Source organism: Vipera berus (genome assembly GCF_964194415.1).
Source record: "Vipera berus genome assembly, chromosome: 1".
Lineage (NCBI taxonomy): Eukaryota > Metazoa > Chordata > Lepidosauria > Squamata > Viperidae > Vipera > Vipera berus.
Window position 1 is genome coordinate 103,508,648 of NC_138202.1, and position 21,650 is coordinate 103,530,297.

Genomic DNA, 21,650 nt, shown 5'->3' on the forward strand with positions numbered 1-21,650 from the left:
AGAGGGAAGGAAAAAGGAGAAGAGTAAGGTGCATAGACTCAGCTACAGGGGTTATGGACACCCCATTAGAAGAACTAAAGAACCAGGTTGAGGACAGATTGTCATGAAGAAAATCAACTTAAATGGTTGCTAAGAGTCATTGATAGCACATAATCAATTTATTTATAAATAATTAGGGAGATCTATCAGACCATAAGTTATTATCTTGTTGTGAGGTATTTACTATATTCTATTACAATTACGATATCATGGCATGGCATATATCAAAGCTAGGTCAGTAGTAAAGCCACATGGATCATATAGCCTGTCTTTCTTTTTAAGTCCACTTAGGATTACTGTGCTGACTGATATTTGATTCAGGGATCTTCTGGCATACCAGTCACTTACAATTAGATCTGCTCTCATATTTTATACTCTTAACATGATGCCTATACTTGACTAAATTAAGAGTAAACTGTTATGGATTAGCATTGACCAAAGAGGTCATACCGTTCACTTTACAGCTTTTATTATGCTATAAAAGAGTCAAATTATCCAATAAGCAATAGCTTGCCTTGCTCAGATAAATGTTGTCTTTGTAGCAGCTCTACTTTATACATCTCATTTAAATAAAACCTCTCTATCAGTGAAAATTGGAAAATTGTCAAATGCAAAAGGAAAATTGAAAAATTGTCAAATGCACATGGATCAAAAGACACAACAGTAATTTAAGTTCTACGATAATTTAACATTTTAATACAATATATACTGTTAATATGCAAATTGATTTATGAGCCAGGTTTTTCAATTAGCAATTGCTATGTTGAAAACTATATTGCATCATACTGGGAATATGGTTTGATGTTGGAGAAAACTCCATGAACAGCCAAGAAAACAAAAATGAATCATCAAACAAATCAATCCAGAGTTTTGACTCAAGGCACAAATTATCACTTTGGGCATATGTGTTACCATATTTGTCATGTGAACACTTAGCTGTCTTCTGAATGCTAGGAAAGGGGGAAGGAAAGAGGAGAAGAGTAAGGTGCATAGACTCAGCTACAGGGGTTATGGACACCCCGTTAGAAGAACTAAAGAACCAGGTTGAGGACAGATTGTCATGAACAAAATCAACTTAAATGGTTGCTAAGAGTCATTGATAGCACATAATCAATTTATTTATAAATAATTAGGGAGATCTATCAGACCATAAGTTATTATCTTGTTGTGAGGTATTTACTATATTCTATTAAAATTATGATATCATGGCATGTATCAAAAGACACAACAGTAATTTAAGTTCTACGATAATTTAACATTTTAATACAATATATACTGTTAATACGCAAATTGATTTATGAGCCAGGTTTTTCAATTAGCAATTGCTATGTTGAAAACTATATTGCATCATACTGGGAATATGGTTACAAAGTTTTCAAAATCTGTTCTCACTTACAAGATTGATATATACAAGCCTGGGATTCCAATATACCTTTTATTTATCTCATATAAGGGGAAGGGGTGGACATATTTGACCCCAAATATATCTAAATTTAAGTAAAGAATTATATAGCAGATTTTGAGACACAAAGCACTGTATGACCAACCAATCAACTTTTTCAATATTTTACTTTACAAATTGGTTGGGACTACAACTCCAAACTTCAAGGGAACATTTGGAGTTGTTGCCTTAGCATACCTGGAAATTTGATTTGATCTGTAATTGGAGCATTTAGTTACTAAGCAAAGTACTGGGATTAGTAGTGTGACTCAAGTAAATAGGGAATATAACATGCAAGTATTATCTTGGTAACAACAGATAAAACTGAGTTATCCAAAACATTGCAATAGTTTGACTTTATTAATTGATTTGTAACACTTTCTAGATACATTATCAATGGTCTAAATTTAAAGCAAGCCTTTGTGATTTAACACTGTCAAAACAAAACTCTTGATAGTTTCAATGGTGCTTGAAGATAATAATGTGCCCTGGGCACCTAATAGTGATATGTCTCAGTTAATGAAACTGAACTAAAATATATTGCTCTTAGAAATAATAACATATTTGAATAAATACTATAAAATCCAAGTTTTCCATTGGAAATTTTAAATCCATGATTTACATATTTCTGAAATATATTTTCCTAATATCAGTGTCCTGTTTTACAGATGTATTTAGAGAAATCTTCTTCATTAGTTTTCACTTATGAAGCTTCAATTGTCACAGAAAGCTTTGCAGATTTAAATTTGTACTATAAACTGCATTTTCTCTGTCAGATTAATCAATGGTCAATATTGCCTGCCAGAAACTTGTTTTCACAACCTATTTTTGAACTGGCATAGTACTTTGTAGTTCTACATTAGGGTTCTCTCCTAGTATATTTCTTTGCCTACATTTTAAAAATATTGTGTGGATATTCATCTTTTTTCAATTATATACCAACAATTTAGAAAATAATAGAGAATAGAAGTGGATGTTTCATTTTTATTATCTCAAAGTATGTATCCTATAAAACTGGAAGGATATCCAATTCCCATCAGATAAAAAAGGGCAATTCACTGTTTTATATTTGAATAAGTATTATATTACCAGGAATAATTTTTAAAGACATATTTAAAAAACCTGAAATACATATTAGTTTTTAAAACTCCCAGTTCAATTGGTTTAAATGTTAATAATTTAATTGTATGACATGCCATAAACATGTATATGATCACTTTTTTAAAAAAAAACAATGCTTGTCTACAAAAGAAAAAAAAAAGAAAAAGCTTAGAATTGAAAATGATACTTACTTATGGTAATAGGGTGTGGGGAATAGCACAACAATAGCATTTTAATCTTACATACTTCCCCATAACGTTTTACAGCACTTTCTGGGTGGTTTACAATGTAAGCATTACTTGCATATTGCCCACAACAATCTGGTCCATTACCATCAGGATTGAGCTCTAGGCTGTAGGCAGAATTTGCCTGCAATACTGCACCTTAACCACTGTGCCACAAGGGCTCTTGAATCCTTGAATGTTTCTGATGAGAGCCCTAAAATAGACTAAACATGAGCAACCTTTTCGTGCCCAAAGACAAACTAATCTCTCTGAAAGACAGGAGTTGCACTGGAAACAACAATGATTGATGCAAAGAAGGTGGGAGCAGCAAAATTTGCAGTGGGGTGGGGGTGGTATTTTTCTTACTTTTTTGTGTGGCTTATGCAGGATTTTAGCAGTATCCTTCCTTGGCTGTAAATCTGTGTCAAATCTATGAAGTTGTCAGTTTTATTATGAAATATCTGCTCCAAATAATGTGAAATCATAAAGTCATTTTTTGGAACAAGACCATAGAAACCTGCAGTTAGCATACTGTAACAACCATGCAAAAAGGTTCAACATTTGGATTTGGACCACATATCTGAGGTAGCACATTAAACATGCAAAAAAAAATCCACCTGACAGCAGAGAAGGGGTGTATTTTTTAAATCAATAACCTGGAAATACATGCCATTGACAACACTACTCTGTTTGCAATACTTTCCCAGTCTATGAGAAAAAATTCATGTCGTAGATTGACTGGAGAAGATTTAGATAAACTCTATATCCCAAAATGCAAAGTGGACAAGCAGCTAAACAGAATATTAGATCCCAACTAGGCTTCCAAATAAGACATTTACCATTTCTCATATATAAGAATCCATTTTCCATTTCTCTGTTTTTATAAAATCAACAAAGCAGAGCAGAATGAAACAAGTAGAAATAATTTAATGTCTGAAGGAAATGCTATAGTTGATTTTTTAAAAAATATTCAATTGAGAGGGGACAGATTAATGAGAAAAATAAAGATGATATTTCTGGCCTAAGATCTGCAAGGAATATACACATGCAGAAAAGGTTGGCTTTTATTTACTTAAATCTTCTAACTCTGAATTTCTCCAGTAACATGATTTTAAACATTTAAAGCCTGTTTACAGGGAGACTCTGAAAATAGCTTCAAACCATTATATCCCTAATTGAATTCCCCAGAAGCCTGGTAAACTCAAAGGAATAAAGAAAGAAATCATACCATTTGCTAAATCATCTCTAAGCATTTCTCACTGTGAAGTTCCGTGACCTGTTACAAGCTTGAATTGATGATTGCAACTGAACTGCTGAACCTCTGTTATTTAGATGAAAATCGTATAAAATGCTGCCCAGTTGAAATAAACAAATTAAATCATACCTGCCTTCACTTTTTATCTCTAATTATAAAGAAGGCTTGCACAAAAGAGTAAAATGTGTACATGCTGATGAGAAAGGGCTGGAAAAAAAGGGACAGATATATGTAATTTTCCTATAAGAAGCGGGTTACTCTTCATGTGCAAATTGGCATGGAAATGGCTAAATAAATTCAAAAGAAATTAGACTGTGGTGGTATATAGAAATAAAAGAAATATGGTTGTGCACAGTCAATTATCTCATGTCTCTAGTTAAAAGAAGATCTGGACTTGCAAAAACATTCTATAAAACTGCACGTTCCCTACCTCTGTGATATCCTTTTGTGTGTATAAACACAACACAAGGGAAATTAATCATAGAATCATATCTTATATCCCCTCATCTACATCATTGTTTTTATTTTAACTTCTTTTTCTTTCTTTCTTTCTTTCCTTTCTTTAATAATAATAATAATAATAATAATAATAATAATAATAATAATAATAATAATAATAATAAAGTTGGAAGGGACCTTGGAGGTCATCTAGTCCAACCCACTGCTCAGACAGGAAACCCTATACCATTTCAGACAAATGGCTGTCTAGTCTCTTCTTAAAAACTTCCAGTGTTGGAGCATTCACCACTTCTGGAGGCAGGTTGTTCCACTGGTTAACTGTTCATTTATTCATTCATTTATACATACCACTATGTCCCTCATAAAGGGTCTCTGGGCAGTGTAGAATGTATAATCAATAAAATTAAAAATCAAAAATTTAAGATTATTTTTTTAAAAAAATATAAAAATAACATTATAAATTTTCAAAAGGTGAAAAATTCCAAGATTGGGGGGAGAGGGTTAGCAGTTGTTAATACAGGTGGGAGGGCTTCCCATGGGGCCAGTCATATCTACAGTTGTGTGGGCCTCTATTGCCCCCCATGTAAGAATGCACAACCACGTTTTGACCCCTTTGCAGAAAGCCAAGATATATAAACAGCTGTATATTCTCAGCAACTTACCGGGTTTATAAGTTATTCCTGGGGGGAAAAGGAATCCTTGCTGGGCTGCTGCAGCCGCTGCCAATGTCCGCTGGTCATGTGGAAAAATTGGGATCATGAGAGGAGGCATGTGACCCTGAACCTGCTAAACAGAAAAGAGTATCTGATCAGAAATTGCGCCAATCGGTCTTAACAAATCTCTCATTATCAGCAATAGTTCACAGAGTCACACTGAACCTTTTCGTCATCATAATTTCACAAGAGATATACCACTAGAATCCAAGGGATCCAATGTTGTATATTCACCATCCTTTCACTTCCTTTCTTTGGAAAATACCCATGATTTCAAATTAAAACCACTTGCCTTGCAATTAAAAAAGTATTATTTGTCATATGTACCTCATTGTAACATGTAAGCCATTTTATGGATGTAATTACTAGCACAGTATCTGATGATAACAGTGTATTTTCAAATATGTTCCACTATTTTTTAAAAAAATTGACCTTCATTGATAAAATGAAAAGGAACAATTAAACATTCAAGTAAAAACACCCTGCAAAAACATTTTTATTTTGGGTTTGTTAGACCAAGCGTTTGACAATGAGCTAGCAAAATTAGATGCAAATATTCCTTTCCAAAGTTCAGCTTTAGTCCCTGAAATCCTTAATTCATTGTTTATCATAAAAGAACTGGAAGTATTTTTTTAAGTGTGTGTATTTGGGGGGGGGAAGTACTGAGAAAAGTGGGAAATCATATTCAGAAATAATATAATGATTTTAATTAAAAGTATCAGTAACCTCAACCCAAAAGGATCCTTATGGATTAAAATAGGAAGTATAAAAATTATTTTATAACCAGAAAAAGATTTATACTACCTTGCCTTGTTCCAAGTGAATGGCAACAAACTTCATTAAAAAATCAAAATGAACTTCAAGCATTTTTTTAATTCCAAAAAATAAAATAACCCTGGTAAAAAATCCATATGCTGACCTATGACACTGTTTAAATACTGTCAGATTTTCTTGTCATATCCATGTTCCTCTCCCACTCCCTGATGCAGACCAGAAAGGCTACTGTGTGTATACTTCTAAGAGAGTTAATTTACCAACAACTCTTCTCTAGGGAAAAGCCCTAAGATGTAGGTTAATAAAGGTCAAGAAAAATATAAACACTTTACAGTATTTTTCAGAATCCATTTCTCAGGAAAATCAACTTATAATAAAAAAGTCTTTGTGCAATTACTACCATAGCAATGGGGCGTGACAGAAAGTAGCTTTGAGCAGTCATTTCTTTTATTTTAGCTGAGGTAAGCCTGCTTCTCCACTTCAGCAGCACTTGTAATATGGTTAAATTGAAGTTGATCCTCCTGTGCCCAGTACCAACATTCAATAATACTACTAGCTTTATTCATTCATCCTGGGTGTCTGAATAACTAAGAATCAAATATAGTTTCAGTGTTCAGTTGTACTGGGAAAACTATAGCTTCTTGTAAGAATGTGATGCAACATTTTTTTATAATCACCCTGAGTACTTTCAGCATGGTGTTGAAACAATTGGATGTAGGCTACTCTTGCAACACAGGATGGCAGATGCACTAGCACAATAAAATAAAATAAAATATCCACAGAGTCTTTTCTTGAATAACAGGAAAGAAGCAAAAGAGCCACAAATTTGAGAAGGATGAAAAAGTAGACACGCAAATGCATTGTACATTTCTGAAAGTTAATAAGAAATAAAAGTATGAATCTACTATTCAAATCCATCTTCTCAGAGAGTGTGCCAAAATGCTTTCTTGAAAATTAAGATGAGATTATTGGTTGGCGTTTAGCTTTGGAGTTACCAACTTAATAAAATCTGAAAAATAAAGTAGAGCAAGAAGCAGAGCAGAGGTATCCTTGGGCATTATGCTACTTATTCCTGCTCTGCCTTCCAAAACTATGATACCATAATCCTTTGGGCAACAGGAATTGGTTCTCCTCTCTTGCCAATGTGATACATCATCTGGTGGTCAGGTTTACTGAACAAATTTTACTGTATCATCTCTGAATGCTTCTCCCACAATGTGGGAGGAAGAACCCCTAAAATAAGAGAGAGGCAAGAAGGAGAAGCACAAGAACAACAACAAAGTTAATGTGAGACAACACAAGTAATTTATTGAGAAATGTCATCTTTCAAAACAGAGTCATATCATAAAATCTCAGTAAGGAGAGCTTACATAAAATGATATACATTTGTATGAAATGAATCAAGGTAAAACAAATACAGTAAATCACAGAGATAAAGTAGGTAATAGGCACCAAAAATCCATTGCCCAACCAAAATTCTAGAGATGCCAAGTCAAGAATCAAAGGAACCACCCTAGCTTCAAAACAAACAAACTCGCAGAGATGGAGATCCAAACCAAGAATATGGCGGTCTTTCTGAACAGACTTCAAGCAAGCTTTGCAGAGGTAGTAAAAGTTGATCCAAGAAATCATACCATACACATTCCTAGGACATTTAATTGCTTCCCTGTTCATTGAATGTTTCTGAAAAACCAATGTACAGTAGAAGCAGATGTCAAAGAGTCTCTTTCCTTCACAAAAGCCATACATTTTTGCACCAACACCTTTTTCTTTTTGTCTCCTCTGCTAACTTGATGCTGTTGCCTTTTTATTTTTGCCATCTGCCCTGGAGCTTCATTAAAGATACATGAATGGACTAACTGGCCTGATATCTTGTGAGGAACAGGTGCTATTGTTTGTCCCTGAAGACTTGCACTAAAGATCTGACTCTGAATACTTAAGAAAGAGCATCTGCAGCAGTCAGTCAGAGAGCAACTTGGCAAAGACCTTGCAGTGTGCTAATGTACAAACACAGTGACACTCAAGGGGACTCATTTCCTCTTTCATGAAGATTTAACTATTTTTTTTCCTTATAGGATTAGAAATATATACAGAAAACTTCACTGCCAGTGAATTCCAGGAGCAAAACTATGAAAGCCAAATTTATTCTGCGTGAAATATAAATAAAGACAGCTGTTGAAGACTTTCCGGATTTACACTGAAAATACAAATGAAATAATCACAGGTTTTTCATGTTTGATAGTCAAATGCTAGCCTGGTCTTAAGTTCTTAATTTCATTCCTAATTAATGATTTAGTTATAAAGTCATGGGTTATGATTAGATGACTATTCTAATTCTTTCTCTCTCTCCCTATATTCTTACTATCTACCTATCAATCTAATTTAATATAAAACAATTTTGCATGAAAGAACATTAGGGTCATCATCCTATTAAGAATTTAGGTATGAACAGCATTTGTGATGTAATGCTTTTCAAGCCTCCTAAGGAATTAGCGGATTGTTCATCTTTGTGCAGGCTAGAAATATCATTGCAATTAGATTAGAAACAATAGATTAATTAAGCTAGCCAATGCTTTGAAATTGATTATTATGAACAATATTCTAATATATATTAATAACAATAATAATCATTTAATATGTATATAGCATATAGTATACACAGAGACACAGACACACAGAGAAAAACAGAAACAAAGAGTACAGGTGAAACTCGAAAAATTAGAATATCGTGCAAAAGTTCATTTATTTCAGTAATGCAACTTAAAAGGGGAAACTAATATATGAGATAGACTCATTACATGTAAAGCAAGATAGTTCAAGCCGTGATTTGTCATAATTGTGATGATTATGGCGTACAGCTCATGAAAACCCCAAATCCACAATCTCAGTAAATTAGAATATTACATGCGATCAATAAAACAAGGAGTGTACATAGAACAATATCGGACCTCTGAAAAGTAGAAGCATGCATATGTACTCAGTGCTTGGTTTGGGCTCCTTTTGCAGCAATCACTGCCTCAATGCGGCGTGGCATGGAAGCTATCAGCCTGTGGCAGTGCTGAGGCGTTATGGAAGAGCAGGATGCTTCAATAGCGGCCTTCAGCTCTTCTGCATTGTTCGGTCTCATGTCTCTCATCTTTCTCTTGGCAATGCCCCATAGATTCTCTATGGGGTTCAGGTCAGGCGAGTTTGCTGGCCAATCAAGCACAGTAATCCCACGGTCATTGAACCAGGTTTTGGTGCTTTTGGCAGTGTGGGCAGGTGCCAGGTCCTGCTGGAAAATGAAGTCAGCATCCCCATAAAGCTCGTCTGTGGAAGGAAGCATGAAGTGCTCCAAAATCTCCTGGTAGACGGCTGCGTTGACCCTGGACTTAATGAAGCACAGTGGACCAACACCAGCAGATGACATGGCTCCCCAAATCAACACAGACTGTGGAAACTTCACACTGGACTTCAAGCATCTTGCAGTGTGTGCCTCTCCATTCTTCCTCCAGACTCTGGGTCCTTGGTTTCCAAATGAGATGCAAAAGTTGCTCTCATCAGAAAAGAGGACTTTGGACCACTGAGCAACAGACCAGGTCTGTTTTTCTTTAGCCCAGGTAAGACGCTTCTGACGTTGTTTGTTGTTCAGGAGCGGCTTGACAAGAGGAATACGACATTTGAAGCCCATGTCCAGGATCCGTCTGTGTGTGGTGGCTCTTGATGCACTGACTCCAGCCTCAGTCCACTCCTTGTGAAAGTCCCCAATACTTTTGAATGGCCTTTTCCTGACAATCCTCTCCAGGCTGCTGCTTGTGCGCCTTTTTCTTCCACACTTTTCCCTTCCACATAACTTTCTATTAATGTGCTTTGATACAGCACTTTGGGAACATCCAACTTCTTTTGCAATTACCTTTTGAGGCTTTCCCTCCTTATGGAAGGTGTCAATGATGGTTTTCTGCACAACTGTCAGGTCAGCAGTCTTCCCCATGATTGTGATTCCTACTGAACCAGACTGAGAGACCATTTAAAGGCTCAGGAGGCCTTTGCAGGTGTTATGGCTTAATTAGCTGATTAGAGTGGGACACTTTGAGCCTAGAATATTGCACCTTTTCACAATATTCTAATTTTCTGAGATTGTGGATTTGGGGTTTTCATGAGCTGTAAGCCATAATCATCACAATTATGACAAATCACTACAAATCTTGCTTTGCATGTAATGAGTCTATCTCATATATTAGTTTCCCCTTTTAAGTTGCATTACTGAAATAAATAAACTTTTGCATGATATTCTAATTCTTCGAGTTTCACCTGTATATAAGAACAATAGTATTAATTTTCCCCTTTCTGAACTTTGAATAGGATCTCAATTCAGTGATGAGACTTGGAACAGATTTACTACTGCACTTGTCACATTGCTTTATTTTTTTCTCTTTACTGACTGCCTTACTACAAATTTATTTTGACCACTACTGTAGTTTGCAATGCATATATCATATCATCATTAGGAACTGGGAAATTTTTTCCATTTAGCTTTTAGCAAATTCAGGCAGTGGTAAAATGCAGGAGGGAAGAGGAAGACAGAAAAATAGAATGGTTTCAATTCTTATTAGACTAGACAAACTGTAGCCTGTTTACCATATTTGCCATCAAATAAACAGGAACTCTTTCCATGTTATTGCCTTGTCATGTTGAGTGGTTTGCATTGCTGACAGAAGCAGCATGCTGGTATTACAAAGCAGAGAAATAGGATTTGTATAATTTTATCTTCGTCAAAGTCTGGTTGTCCACCTGACAAGACGTAAATGTTATCCATCCTACTTTAATGACCTAATTTCATACATAATTTCATATTCATGGCATGGTAAGACACTTTGAGATTTAAGTACCTAATAAGTTAGTAATATGTACCTAATCAGTTTGGTGTAGTGGTTAAGGCATTAGGCTATAAACTCAGAAACCATGAATTCTAGTCCTGCCTTAGGGACAAAGCCAGACGGGTGACCTTGGCCAATCATTCTCTCTCAGCTTCAGGAGGGAAGCAATGGCAAACTACTTCTGAAAATCTTGCCAAGAAAAATGGGACTTGTCCCAGAACTGGATAGGATTGAATGAAAAAAAGTTACAAATATACAATATATTTTAGAGTTTTGTATGCGTATTTTAGACACTCATATTTTTATAGCTTGATGTCTTAATTACTACATCAAAATGCTTTGATTTTACTACTATATATATTTTAAATATATTCATATATGCAAACAGTATACAGTATACAGTAATCTTATTTTATATCCTATCTATATTCTATTGTATTCTGTGTACTCTCTTGTAAAAAGGAAGCTTATTAAGAATTTTTGTAAGTTTATTTTAGTAATATGAATAATTGTGAATACTTTGTTTAGAAATGACATATTGGAAATATTCAATAAAAGAAATAATTTATTTTCCCTAAATTAATATTTTTTCTTCTACTAACCTATTTCATTTGTTTGAAACAAGGCAGTGAACAAGTTATATATACACGGAAAACATTCTATATAAATACAATCAAAACATCCATAATAAATTATGCATGTATCAAAAATGATTGTTAAAAACATATTTTATAATTGTAGGAAAAGCTATGCGATTATTTAACAATAAATTAGTTCCATTCTGCAACCCAATTAGGTAGTCTTTTCTTAATGTTTGCTCTTCTTGAGAATCATTCCAACTATAATTTGAAAAGGATATATAAAATTAATATAATGATAGTGTTCACTATGAATAGTGATTCGCAATAAATTTATAATAAATGTGAAAACAGTGAGCACCTTCATATTTATTTATTAAATGTGTAAATTTAATATTTTGCTTGTTTTGTAAGTTATTTGTATCTATATATTGAATTATACAGCACCTGGAATCACAAGAATAGAACATGATTAATTAAAAGTCTGCTTTCAAGAAACAGTCATAGAAGGAAAGGAGAATGCTCAGCTATAAAATAAAATTAATAAAACATGTTATGCAAAAGTGAATTTATGGTTCATTTGGAATTAGAGATCTAACACCTTTTCAGTCCATACAAATGCATAATCTTGTCAATTAAATATTATTGTTAAGGTCTAGTAGTATGTTAAAATCACTTTAAAGTGCAACTAAGGAAATTTCATGTGTATTTATTACTCCATATGGGTCTATTAGTGGTCATTTCATTCATATTCGTGTTATAAAATCTACATAAACTCAGCATATCTTTATCCCCATGCGCGTATTTGTTTGGTTAAAGGATAACAGCAAATTTCACTTACTACAACTTCTGGGGGGGGGAACAAGAGAGCTATAAGAGTTCTACTTTTTAATCAGATCCAAATAGTTTATGACTATAGAAGTGACAACTTGTCTATTATGCAAATTGTCACAGCTAGTGGTGACTCTGCTATGACAGAAGACAGAACTAGTCAATTAATTCAGATATTCTGCAAAGCTAGTGAAGATATATGTTTCTTATTTCCATTGTGACTTATTTTCTCTGAAATAAGCAAAAATACTTTCAACTATGAATTTACAAATAGATTAGTTCTACATGATAATAGTATCCATTTGCATAATGCTTTGGGTAGCACTAAACCATCCAACTGATATTATTTGTCACCCCAAAAGCTGGTCATATGTTTAGGCACTATATATACTTAGTTTTTAAGTTAGGTTTTAAACATTGATCTTTATTCTGTATTTATTTAGAATAAAAACATTGTATTTATGGTACCTTAAAATATATAATTTTATATACAGTGTGCTATTCTAAAATTTTTGTTATAATTCCAACAAAGCAAAAAGGGAAATGGGAAAGGAAATTGATTTTACTTTTTAAACGTATAGGGGGGGAAAATCTTCATTTATAAATAACATTCTTTTTTTCTGTTCAGGTGTGTCCAATTCTCAGAGAATGTCTGGACAAGTCCCTCCAATTTTCTTGGCAAGAATTTTCATTTTTTCCTCCTTCCCAATAAAGCTAAAGTTGTATTTATTTAATAAATATAAAGCTATAATTTAGTCATTGTAGTCTAGGTGCTACTTTTTTATTGGAGAAGACACATTGGCAGAAGCTTTTCCCTTTGCTGAAAATAACAGGAGAATAAAAGGTAAAAAAAAAGTATCCTCTAGTCTCCCTTTGGCACAGCCCTGTTGCAAATCTTTTTGAAAAGGGAGCTGAACTGAGCTTTACAGCCGAAGGTTTGGGTAATATAACAATAAATTAGCAATGGCTCTGAGAGCGCTCACCCACACACACTGTTGGACAGTAAATTTATTAGGCTAATTTCAGTTGCATGAAATATTACAATTTCTTAGTTTAAAGAAATTATCAGACAAATTGGTAAAGGAGGCAAGGAAAAGAGAAAAAAATGGCTAATCTTGGAGACACATCTATTGCTGGATGAACTGATAGAAAACTTTTAGGAATGCAAATTTGGTCTTGAAAATATAGACTGGCATTTCCACCACCACCCCTCTATTCAATCAGATCTATTCTCAGATACTGCCAGGACAAAGTCCCTGCACTTTTGTTGGCAAGTTTTTTTTCTCCAGAATTGGTTTGCCCATTGCCTTCTTCCTCTGGCTGAGAAAATGTGACTCCCCCAAGGTCACCCAGCTGGCCTTCTGCCTTAACCGCTACATAAGAACCAATATTTCAGGCCCAAGCATTTTTTTACAACAATTGTAATGAATGGCTATAAGAAGGAATATCTCTATATAAAATTTGATATTCAAGCAGACACAATCACATGTTACTGGACTGGTGTACAACCCACATCTCCCCATCTTGTAGATAAATCAGAATAGAACCAAATGGTACAAGTAAAAGACACCGATCCTAACCTTTCTGTGCCCTTGAATGTTAGAAAAACAGCACATCATTTACATTGCTAACTTAATTCTTTTATTTCTTTCTGACAAACGTTATTAGGCAGTTTAGGGTGTCAAGCCATATTGGAGTGGCAAACTACTATAGGTAGTCCTTGACTTACAACAACAACTAAGCCCAAAATTTCCATTGCTAAGCAAGTCAGTTGTTGAGTTGTGTCCCATTTTACCAAACAAATCTCTTAAGTGAATCTGGCTTCTCCCATTGGCTTTACTTGTTGGAAAGCAGCTGGGAAGGTTACAAATGGAGATCACCTGACCCCGGACATTCATAAATACATACTAGTTACAACTGCCTGAATTTTGATCACGTGACCATGGGGCTGCTGCAATAGTTGTAAGTGTGACAACTGATCATGTCAGTTTTTTCAATGCCACTGTAGGTTAGAATAATCACTAAATAAATGTCTGTAAATCAAGGACTACTTGTATACTATGTGGATAACATTTATACTACTTTAAAATTATTTTCTGGAAACAATTGTAATCTACAGCCAAATAACTATAATTAAGAATATGGTGAGAAGATGTATGTATACACTTTTTTCCCCTAAATCCACACTGAATGATTCCTGGAAATCATGAGATGCCTCCTAATCCAACTCTGAACAGATAGACAAAGGACCACACATACTTCAGCCCAGAATGGCAAATATAGAAATACAAACAAAAGAGATGATGTATCCAAATGAGTCTAATTTCTAGAAGAGGCATTCAAGTTATTTCAAAAAGGGAGCAAAGCACCAATAAGCAAGAAACTAAGTTTATTGATGGTTCTGTATGTCATGAAAGAGTATGAGATGACTCATGGCCAAGCCATTCAATATTATTCAGTTCTACTCCATTGTAATGGTTCTTAGAGTATCACAAACTGAATATAGATTAGAGCAGAGGTCTTCAAACTCAGCCCTTTTATGGCTGAGGAATTCTGAGAGTTGAAATCCACAAGTCATAAAAGGGCCAAGTTTGAAGACCCCTGGACTAGAAGAAAGTTGCATCTGAATCTTCCACTTTTTTCCATTTTGAATAAAAAATAACTGGTATGCTGAATGCATAGTATGCCGGTGTATTGATAGTATGACAGCACAATCCTTTCATGCTGCATCACTCAGTTGAAACAATGTAAGCTGTCCAGTAACATAGTCTTAATTTTTCCTGCATAATATTGCCAAAATGGAAAAGTATGACAACAGAATCTGTAATATTCCAAGATTTATGGCTGTTTAAATAAAGACTTCAATGACGCACCTGTAGTGTTGCTTACTGTATGCTGCCCTGTCATTGCTCAAAGTTGTTGAGAGTATCTTGAGAGCTTCACACTTCAGAATCAGAGCACAGTATTGTGCTCTTCCACTGACTTGCCAAAAGCTTTCATTCCCATGCATCTGTATTCTGACTGTAGTTCCTGTGACAAAATGGCCACATCTACATAGCATTATCAGTAACAATGAGCTTTTGTCCAGCTGTGACTGCTTCCCCACTACTGCAGCCAGCCTTTATCTGCTCAGGAAATGCCCATTTTAACTGACAGGTAGAAGATTAAATCTACAGCTGCTGAAACACAATCTCCACTGTTAGATAGACTTTCACTGAATAGCACTACAAACACATAATTTGTTTATGTTGTACCAGCAATCTTTGGCAAAGAAGAATGTCTAGCTGAGACAAATGTGGTTAAACCTATTTATTATATTATTTCTGCTACATAGAACAAGCTCTTAAAACACAGCAACTAGTCAAGGCACAAAGCTCTAGCTGTCTAAAGAAAGCAAGAATAGATGACTTCTTGTTATACAACCGCCCTTAAACAGTATGGCATGCTCCCTCCTGGAAAATATACACTGGGATTTTTTTTTTAAGCACAAGGTTCAATGATACTTATGTTTGCAGCCTGTGAGGTTTATTTGTGTTAAGTCAATAGAAAAGGTTAACCATTTTCTTCATAACTGGCAGTTTAAAAAGTCAGGATCACTTTATGCATGATCGTAAAGATATAAATCCATCTTAACAGAACTTTATATTTGTTTGTCCTGATTTAGATACCCGAGGATACGGTAAATAGTTCCCAAACTCAATGCTGCAAAGATACCAGATAAAACAGGCTTCTGCTAGGAAGAGGATCAGTCTTTATTCACTACCACAACACAGGTTTATCCAACAGTTAGTTCGTTTTCTTTCACAGTTTGTTGCTCTTAGGAGAATCTGACAATAAAGTTTAATCCTTAAAAGCTGTCTCAAAAGGTAGCTGGTCTATTATCTAAATGTCATCAAAATTAATGTACTTCAAGGACCAATGTTCAAGAGAGTTTTTTAAAGCATCATCAAAAATTATTCAGATAAACAAAAGACATTAATTTTAATGAAAAATCTTTAGTAAGCTCCTTATTCCACATCGTATACTGCTGTCATTCCCTATTATCCATTTGTAATGGAGAAGTTCTCTGAAATATTTAGATACCAAACCAATCAATGACATTTTAATAATATACTTTTCTATTAGAAATGCTTGAAATATGTAATAGCAAATTCCACAGCTAAGTCCAGCCAGGGCAGCGACCAAACCAGCACCATTGAGAAAAAAAGAGGAAAAACATTCACATTCCTGAGAAAATTTCAGTCTGCAGAAAAATAGAACTATTTTTTTAAAATGCATCTTAGAAGCCCACCCCACCCCCTCAAAGTAAGCCAATGAAAACTGTGCCAGCTCATCCACTAGCTACAGCCAGGACTGTAACCCTGAAAGCAGAAATGGGAGGCGAAGAGAGTGAGGAATGTCATAGAATGGCTCAGTCTAACCATGGATAGGTGAAGGAGCAGCGTGAATAGTCCTTCCAAGAAAGTGTTTCTCTTACCATGTCTTTATGGATCGGGCTTTCAAACTTTTTCACCCTTGATCAAGAGGTAGGGCTTTTAAATATCAGCTGACATGCCCCACCTGTAATGCTATACTTTAAAAAATTGCCATGGATGCTTCTGAAGAATAGTAAACAGATGACTGAGTGTATTTGAGATATGTGTGGGGGAAAGAGTGTCTACTTAGCACTTTGCAGGTGTGTGTGTGTGTGTGTGTGTGTGCGCACACACACACACACGTGTACAGGTACAGGTATAGGTATAGGTATTGCAAGGAACTTTGAGGGTAAAAAAACCAAAACTGGAATGCATTTAGCTATTTGCTCCTTCTCAACATTGCTTTTCATGAATACCCACAGCAGTGGAAAAAAGTCTCCACAAGGAACTAAAGGTGGTATATGATAATATACTAGGTGCAAGGGAAGCCATTCCATGCGGAGCTGTCATGCTAGCAAGCATTTAGTTTTGCAGTCAGAAGCAACTCTTACCTACATCTTCATTACATACAAACAAAACTAACCGCTGTAAATCTGTCAGGAAGACTCAGCTTTGGAGAGAGCTGTCAGAGTTATTGTGAAGGTCTCAATGAACTTTTCAGAGATTCGGCCACACTATTATTGCTTTACTAACATTCTTTAAATTCTCTGTACCTTGTTTTCTCTGTACAAGAATAAAACCTATTCCATCCATCTATTGGAAACTATGGGTACATGCATTTACAAGGTACACAAACGTGCTTCTTCTCTTTGAATTATGAAAGACTCATATAAATGTATTCCAAGTAATTGTGCAATAATATTGAAAAATAACTTGGCAAACAAATAATCCCCCCCCCCAAAAAAAGACCAGTGCATAATTTAGAAACAGGAAATAGTGAAAGGCAAGTGAAATAAGGCAAGTAAATACAGGCAGTCCTTGGCTTACCACCATTTATTTATCAAAGTTTCAAAGTTACAATGGCACTGGTCCTTGTACTTACAATGATCACAGCACCCTGGGTTAAAATTTAGGCACTTAATAACTGGCATATATTTACAACTATTGTAACCTCCCAGGGTCATGTGATTGACACGTGACTTTTCCAGGTGGTTTCCAACCAGACAAAGTCAATGGGAAAAGCTGGCTTTGCTTACCACTTGGAGTGATTCACTTAACAACTGTGGCAAAAAGGCACAAGTGACTTAGCATCAGCCTTGCTTAGCAACAGAAAATCTGGTAAGTCAAGGACTACATGTATCTGAACTTTTCTTCAAACTGCTTTCTCCCAAATTACCCATGGCCCTGACTTATGTTATCCACTGTCCATTTATTTATTATTTAAACAAATGATCTTATTTATAATATTCACCATTGGATTTGAAAGTGACCACAAAATCTGCCAGGCATATTACTGCAATTGGCATAAACATTTTTTAAAGTGTGTAATAAAAGGGCTGAATCCCTGGGGAATCCCTCAAATCAGAGGTTCCCAACCTTTGGGGCACCAGGGACCAGTTCTGTGGAGAGATGTTTTTCTCTGGACCAGAGGGTGTGTGGTTTTGTGTGCTGCCTGCATCCCGCAAATGGGGCTTTGCTTGTTTGTGTGGACTGGTTGCTGGCATGCCATGTCCCAGTAGTGGTCCACCAATCGGGAGTTGGGGACCCCTGCCTCAGATAGATTGAATAATGAAGGAAATCCATAACAGACATAAACAACTTCAGAACAATGTCTGTGGCCAGCATCATTATGTAAAATATATTGGCATATATTTGAATGTTCAGCTTCAAATCCCATGCCTATCACATTGATTGAAACATAGTGTGGGATTCAGATAACAATCAACACTAGTCTTGGAAACTTGTTATACAGAAGAATAGTTTTTGGTAATTATTAATTTTACTGTAGAATAAATTTCATAGCTATGCTCAGCTGGTTAAAATGTATTTTGTTCACCTCGGGGCATAGTACTAGCCTTTATGTTTGCTTTTACTGACTTTTTCTCATTTTTCCAATTTGTTTAAAAATCAACTTAAACTGAGATGTTAATCACAGCTTTGAGGTTAAAAGAATCTGCAGAAGTAGCTGACTATTCTGCTTCTTCTCCAATAGGAGAATCGGCAAAGATAGAATCAGTGGACCGCGCTATCCAGTTACAAATTCTAGAACTAGTTCTTAGTTCTTTAGACTAGAAGGGAATAAAATTAAATAGGGATGATGAAATTCTGGGTTCTGTGATATTTTAAAAATCTATTTGTGTTTTTAGAAAGGTAAATATTAGCAAGTTTAGAGATACTGATGATACTTAAGGAATGTCTTGTAGAAGGTTAAAAAATGATAACACAAAAGCCAGACCGATATTCCCCACCCCACCTTGGCTCTATAAATATATAACCCCTTAGGTTAGCTCATCCAATAGTGCCAATGCAATGAAAATAGTTTACAAAACACAGGTAGTCCTTGACTTATTACAACAATTGAGCCCAAAATTTATGCTGCTAAGTGAGAAACTTGTTAGGTGAATTTTGCTCCATTTCATGACCTTTTTTGCCACAGTTCTTAAGTGAATCACTGTAGTTGTAAAGTTAGTAACCCGGTTGTAAGTGAATCTAGCTTCCCCATTGACTTTGCTTGTCAGAAGATTGCAAAAGGGGATCCCATGACCCCAGGACCCTGTCATAAATATGAACCAGTTGCCAAGCGTCTAAATTTTGATCCTAGAACCATGGGGATGCTGCAACAGTCCTAAATGTGAAAAACAGTCATAAGTCACTTTTTCCCAGTGATGTTGTAACTTCGAACAGTCACTAAATGAAGCAGCATAAGTTGAGGACTTCCTGTAGCAGAAATGGTAAGAGACTTTATTTTGTTGTTCTGCAAAATCCACAGGGATTATGACCGCAATCATGAACAACAAAAAAGAGGCATTTGCTTCCCGGGGAAAAGGCTATGATATATTTAGACAAAATATTTAAGTGTAGAGACATTGCGCTGCCAACAGAGTTATGTATTGTCAAGGCCATACCAATAAAAATATATGGCTGTAAAAATCCAAACAAAAATCAATGCTTTTGAACTTTACTAAATAAAGTTGATAGTAACTTTGTCAGCAACAGGAATATATAATTAAATATTAGATGATATAAAACCAGGCAGATTACCAGAAGCCTTAATGCTAAAACTTAAATATTTTGGACGCATAAAGCAGAAGCAATAGCCTTTGTAGAAGATCATTTTGTTTGCAGAAAGAAAAAAACCAACCCTAAAGGCAGTAGAAAAAAAGATGGCTAGATACTGTACTGATATTATAAGTATGAACTTAAAAGAACTCAAGCAGAATCCTGGTGAATTGTGGTATGTTAGGTCATGAAGAGTCAGAAGCGACTGCATGACTGAACATATTCTCAACATTAAATTAATAATATCAGTGTTAAAGAACATAGATATTAGTGGAAGGAATGCAAGGGAGTCTAGCAATAGATGGAAATAGGCTAAAACGCCGAACTCTGTCTCTTCTGACTAAGACAAAGCTGAGAAGATGATCTGTGATTTCATTTAGCCTCTTAGTGAACTCCCTACTGAAAGATTTGTTACAGCTTTCATCTATCCATCTTTAGCTTGCACATCGGTTCAGGATTTCTACTTCGTCCTTTACTGCATGTCATGTGTTGCAGTTTTTTCAAAGTTCCTGATATATCCATCTGTATCATTTCTGTCCATCTGCTTGCTCACCTGCCTATCACACATCCAATAAAATAGGAATGTGCAAAACTTATAATTTTGGTTATCCAGTTTCCGGAACTCCTCCAACTACTCCCAGTAAAGTGGATTTATTCCTAGAAGCCTGAGAATAGCCCGGTCTATGAAGAGATTCACACAGAGGGAAAATATTAAAGGAGTTCAGCAAAATATTCCATTTCTGATTCAGCCAATGGGCCCCTCTCTGCAATAATATCATTTTTTCAAAACATTCACTGTGTTCATGAGCTCATTAAAAAAAAAGAATAGTGGCATTGTAAAAAAAATGGGAAGATTTTTTTTAAAAAAACATATGGCAACTACTACAACTTTATTAATATTCCACAGTCATTTCTAATTGTATCCTTATAACTTGTTTGCATAGATCATATCTCCCAGAATTTAATCATACTAACTATACCTTTGTAAAATTTAGCTATGGCTTAACTTGGGTCCTTTGGTAAATGAATGCTAAGACATCTACAAAGGAATTTTTCTCATGCTTATTTCCTCCCTGCTTAGAATTCCAGCCAATAGCTTCATGCAGGCTTCTCACTGTTGTACTAACAATAACATGAAGACATGGCCCATTCAAAAGCAAAAGAAAAATCCAGGCTGTTTTGAACATTTTTACTTCTAATTATTTCGAGTAATTTTACAGGCATACTTATAAAATCAGGAGTGGAAATATTATAATATAATATCGTACTTTTGTGGAAACAGCAAACATTCAAAAATTTAGTACTTTTTTGCACGTATACTTGACAAGCATAGAAAAGTTAATATATCACCAAGTATTTTAGGAATGCCACCATGGACCATGCCAATAAACAATACACTATTAAATTAGCAAGTCATCTATATAATCTTAACAATAACATCTAGGATTGTCTCTAAACCCAGACCCATGCTTCTCAACAATTTTAAAACTTCCAGGCAAACTTCCAATATTTGAGACCCATAGTTAAAAAAAATTTACAAGATTGCAATACATGAAAACAAAAGAAGGCATATGTCCATGTACGCAATCCCATACAAATTCCACGTAATATACAATTTGATCCTTTTTTAACATTAAAAATTCAAATGCCTAAACTTAATGCCACCTTATTTTGAAGGTTGAGGCCCAGCTAAATAGCCCTTTTGTCCCTCACTGTATGCCACCAATCTGATCTCCTAGCAATCA

At 35.1% G+C, this 21,650-nt stretch overlaps 1 protein-coding gene across 2 annotated transcripts in view; it reads right to left on the minus strand.

Annotated features, from left to right (window-relative positions):
* SOX6 (SRY-box transcription factor 6) overlaps positions 1–21,650 on the minus strand; it is a 326,300-nt gene that overhangs the window by 122,345 nt on the left and 182,305 nt on the right. For both annotated transcript variants that reach the window (XM_081345836.1, XM_081345835.1), the window contains exon 7: positions 5,182–5,302. In XM_081345836.1, the coding sequence (XP_081201962.1) occupies positions 5,182–5,302 (121 nt within the window). The remainder of the gene's footprint in view (positions 1–5,181; positions 5,303–21,650) is intronic.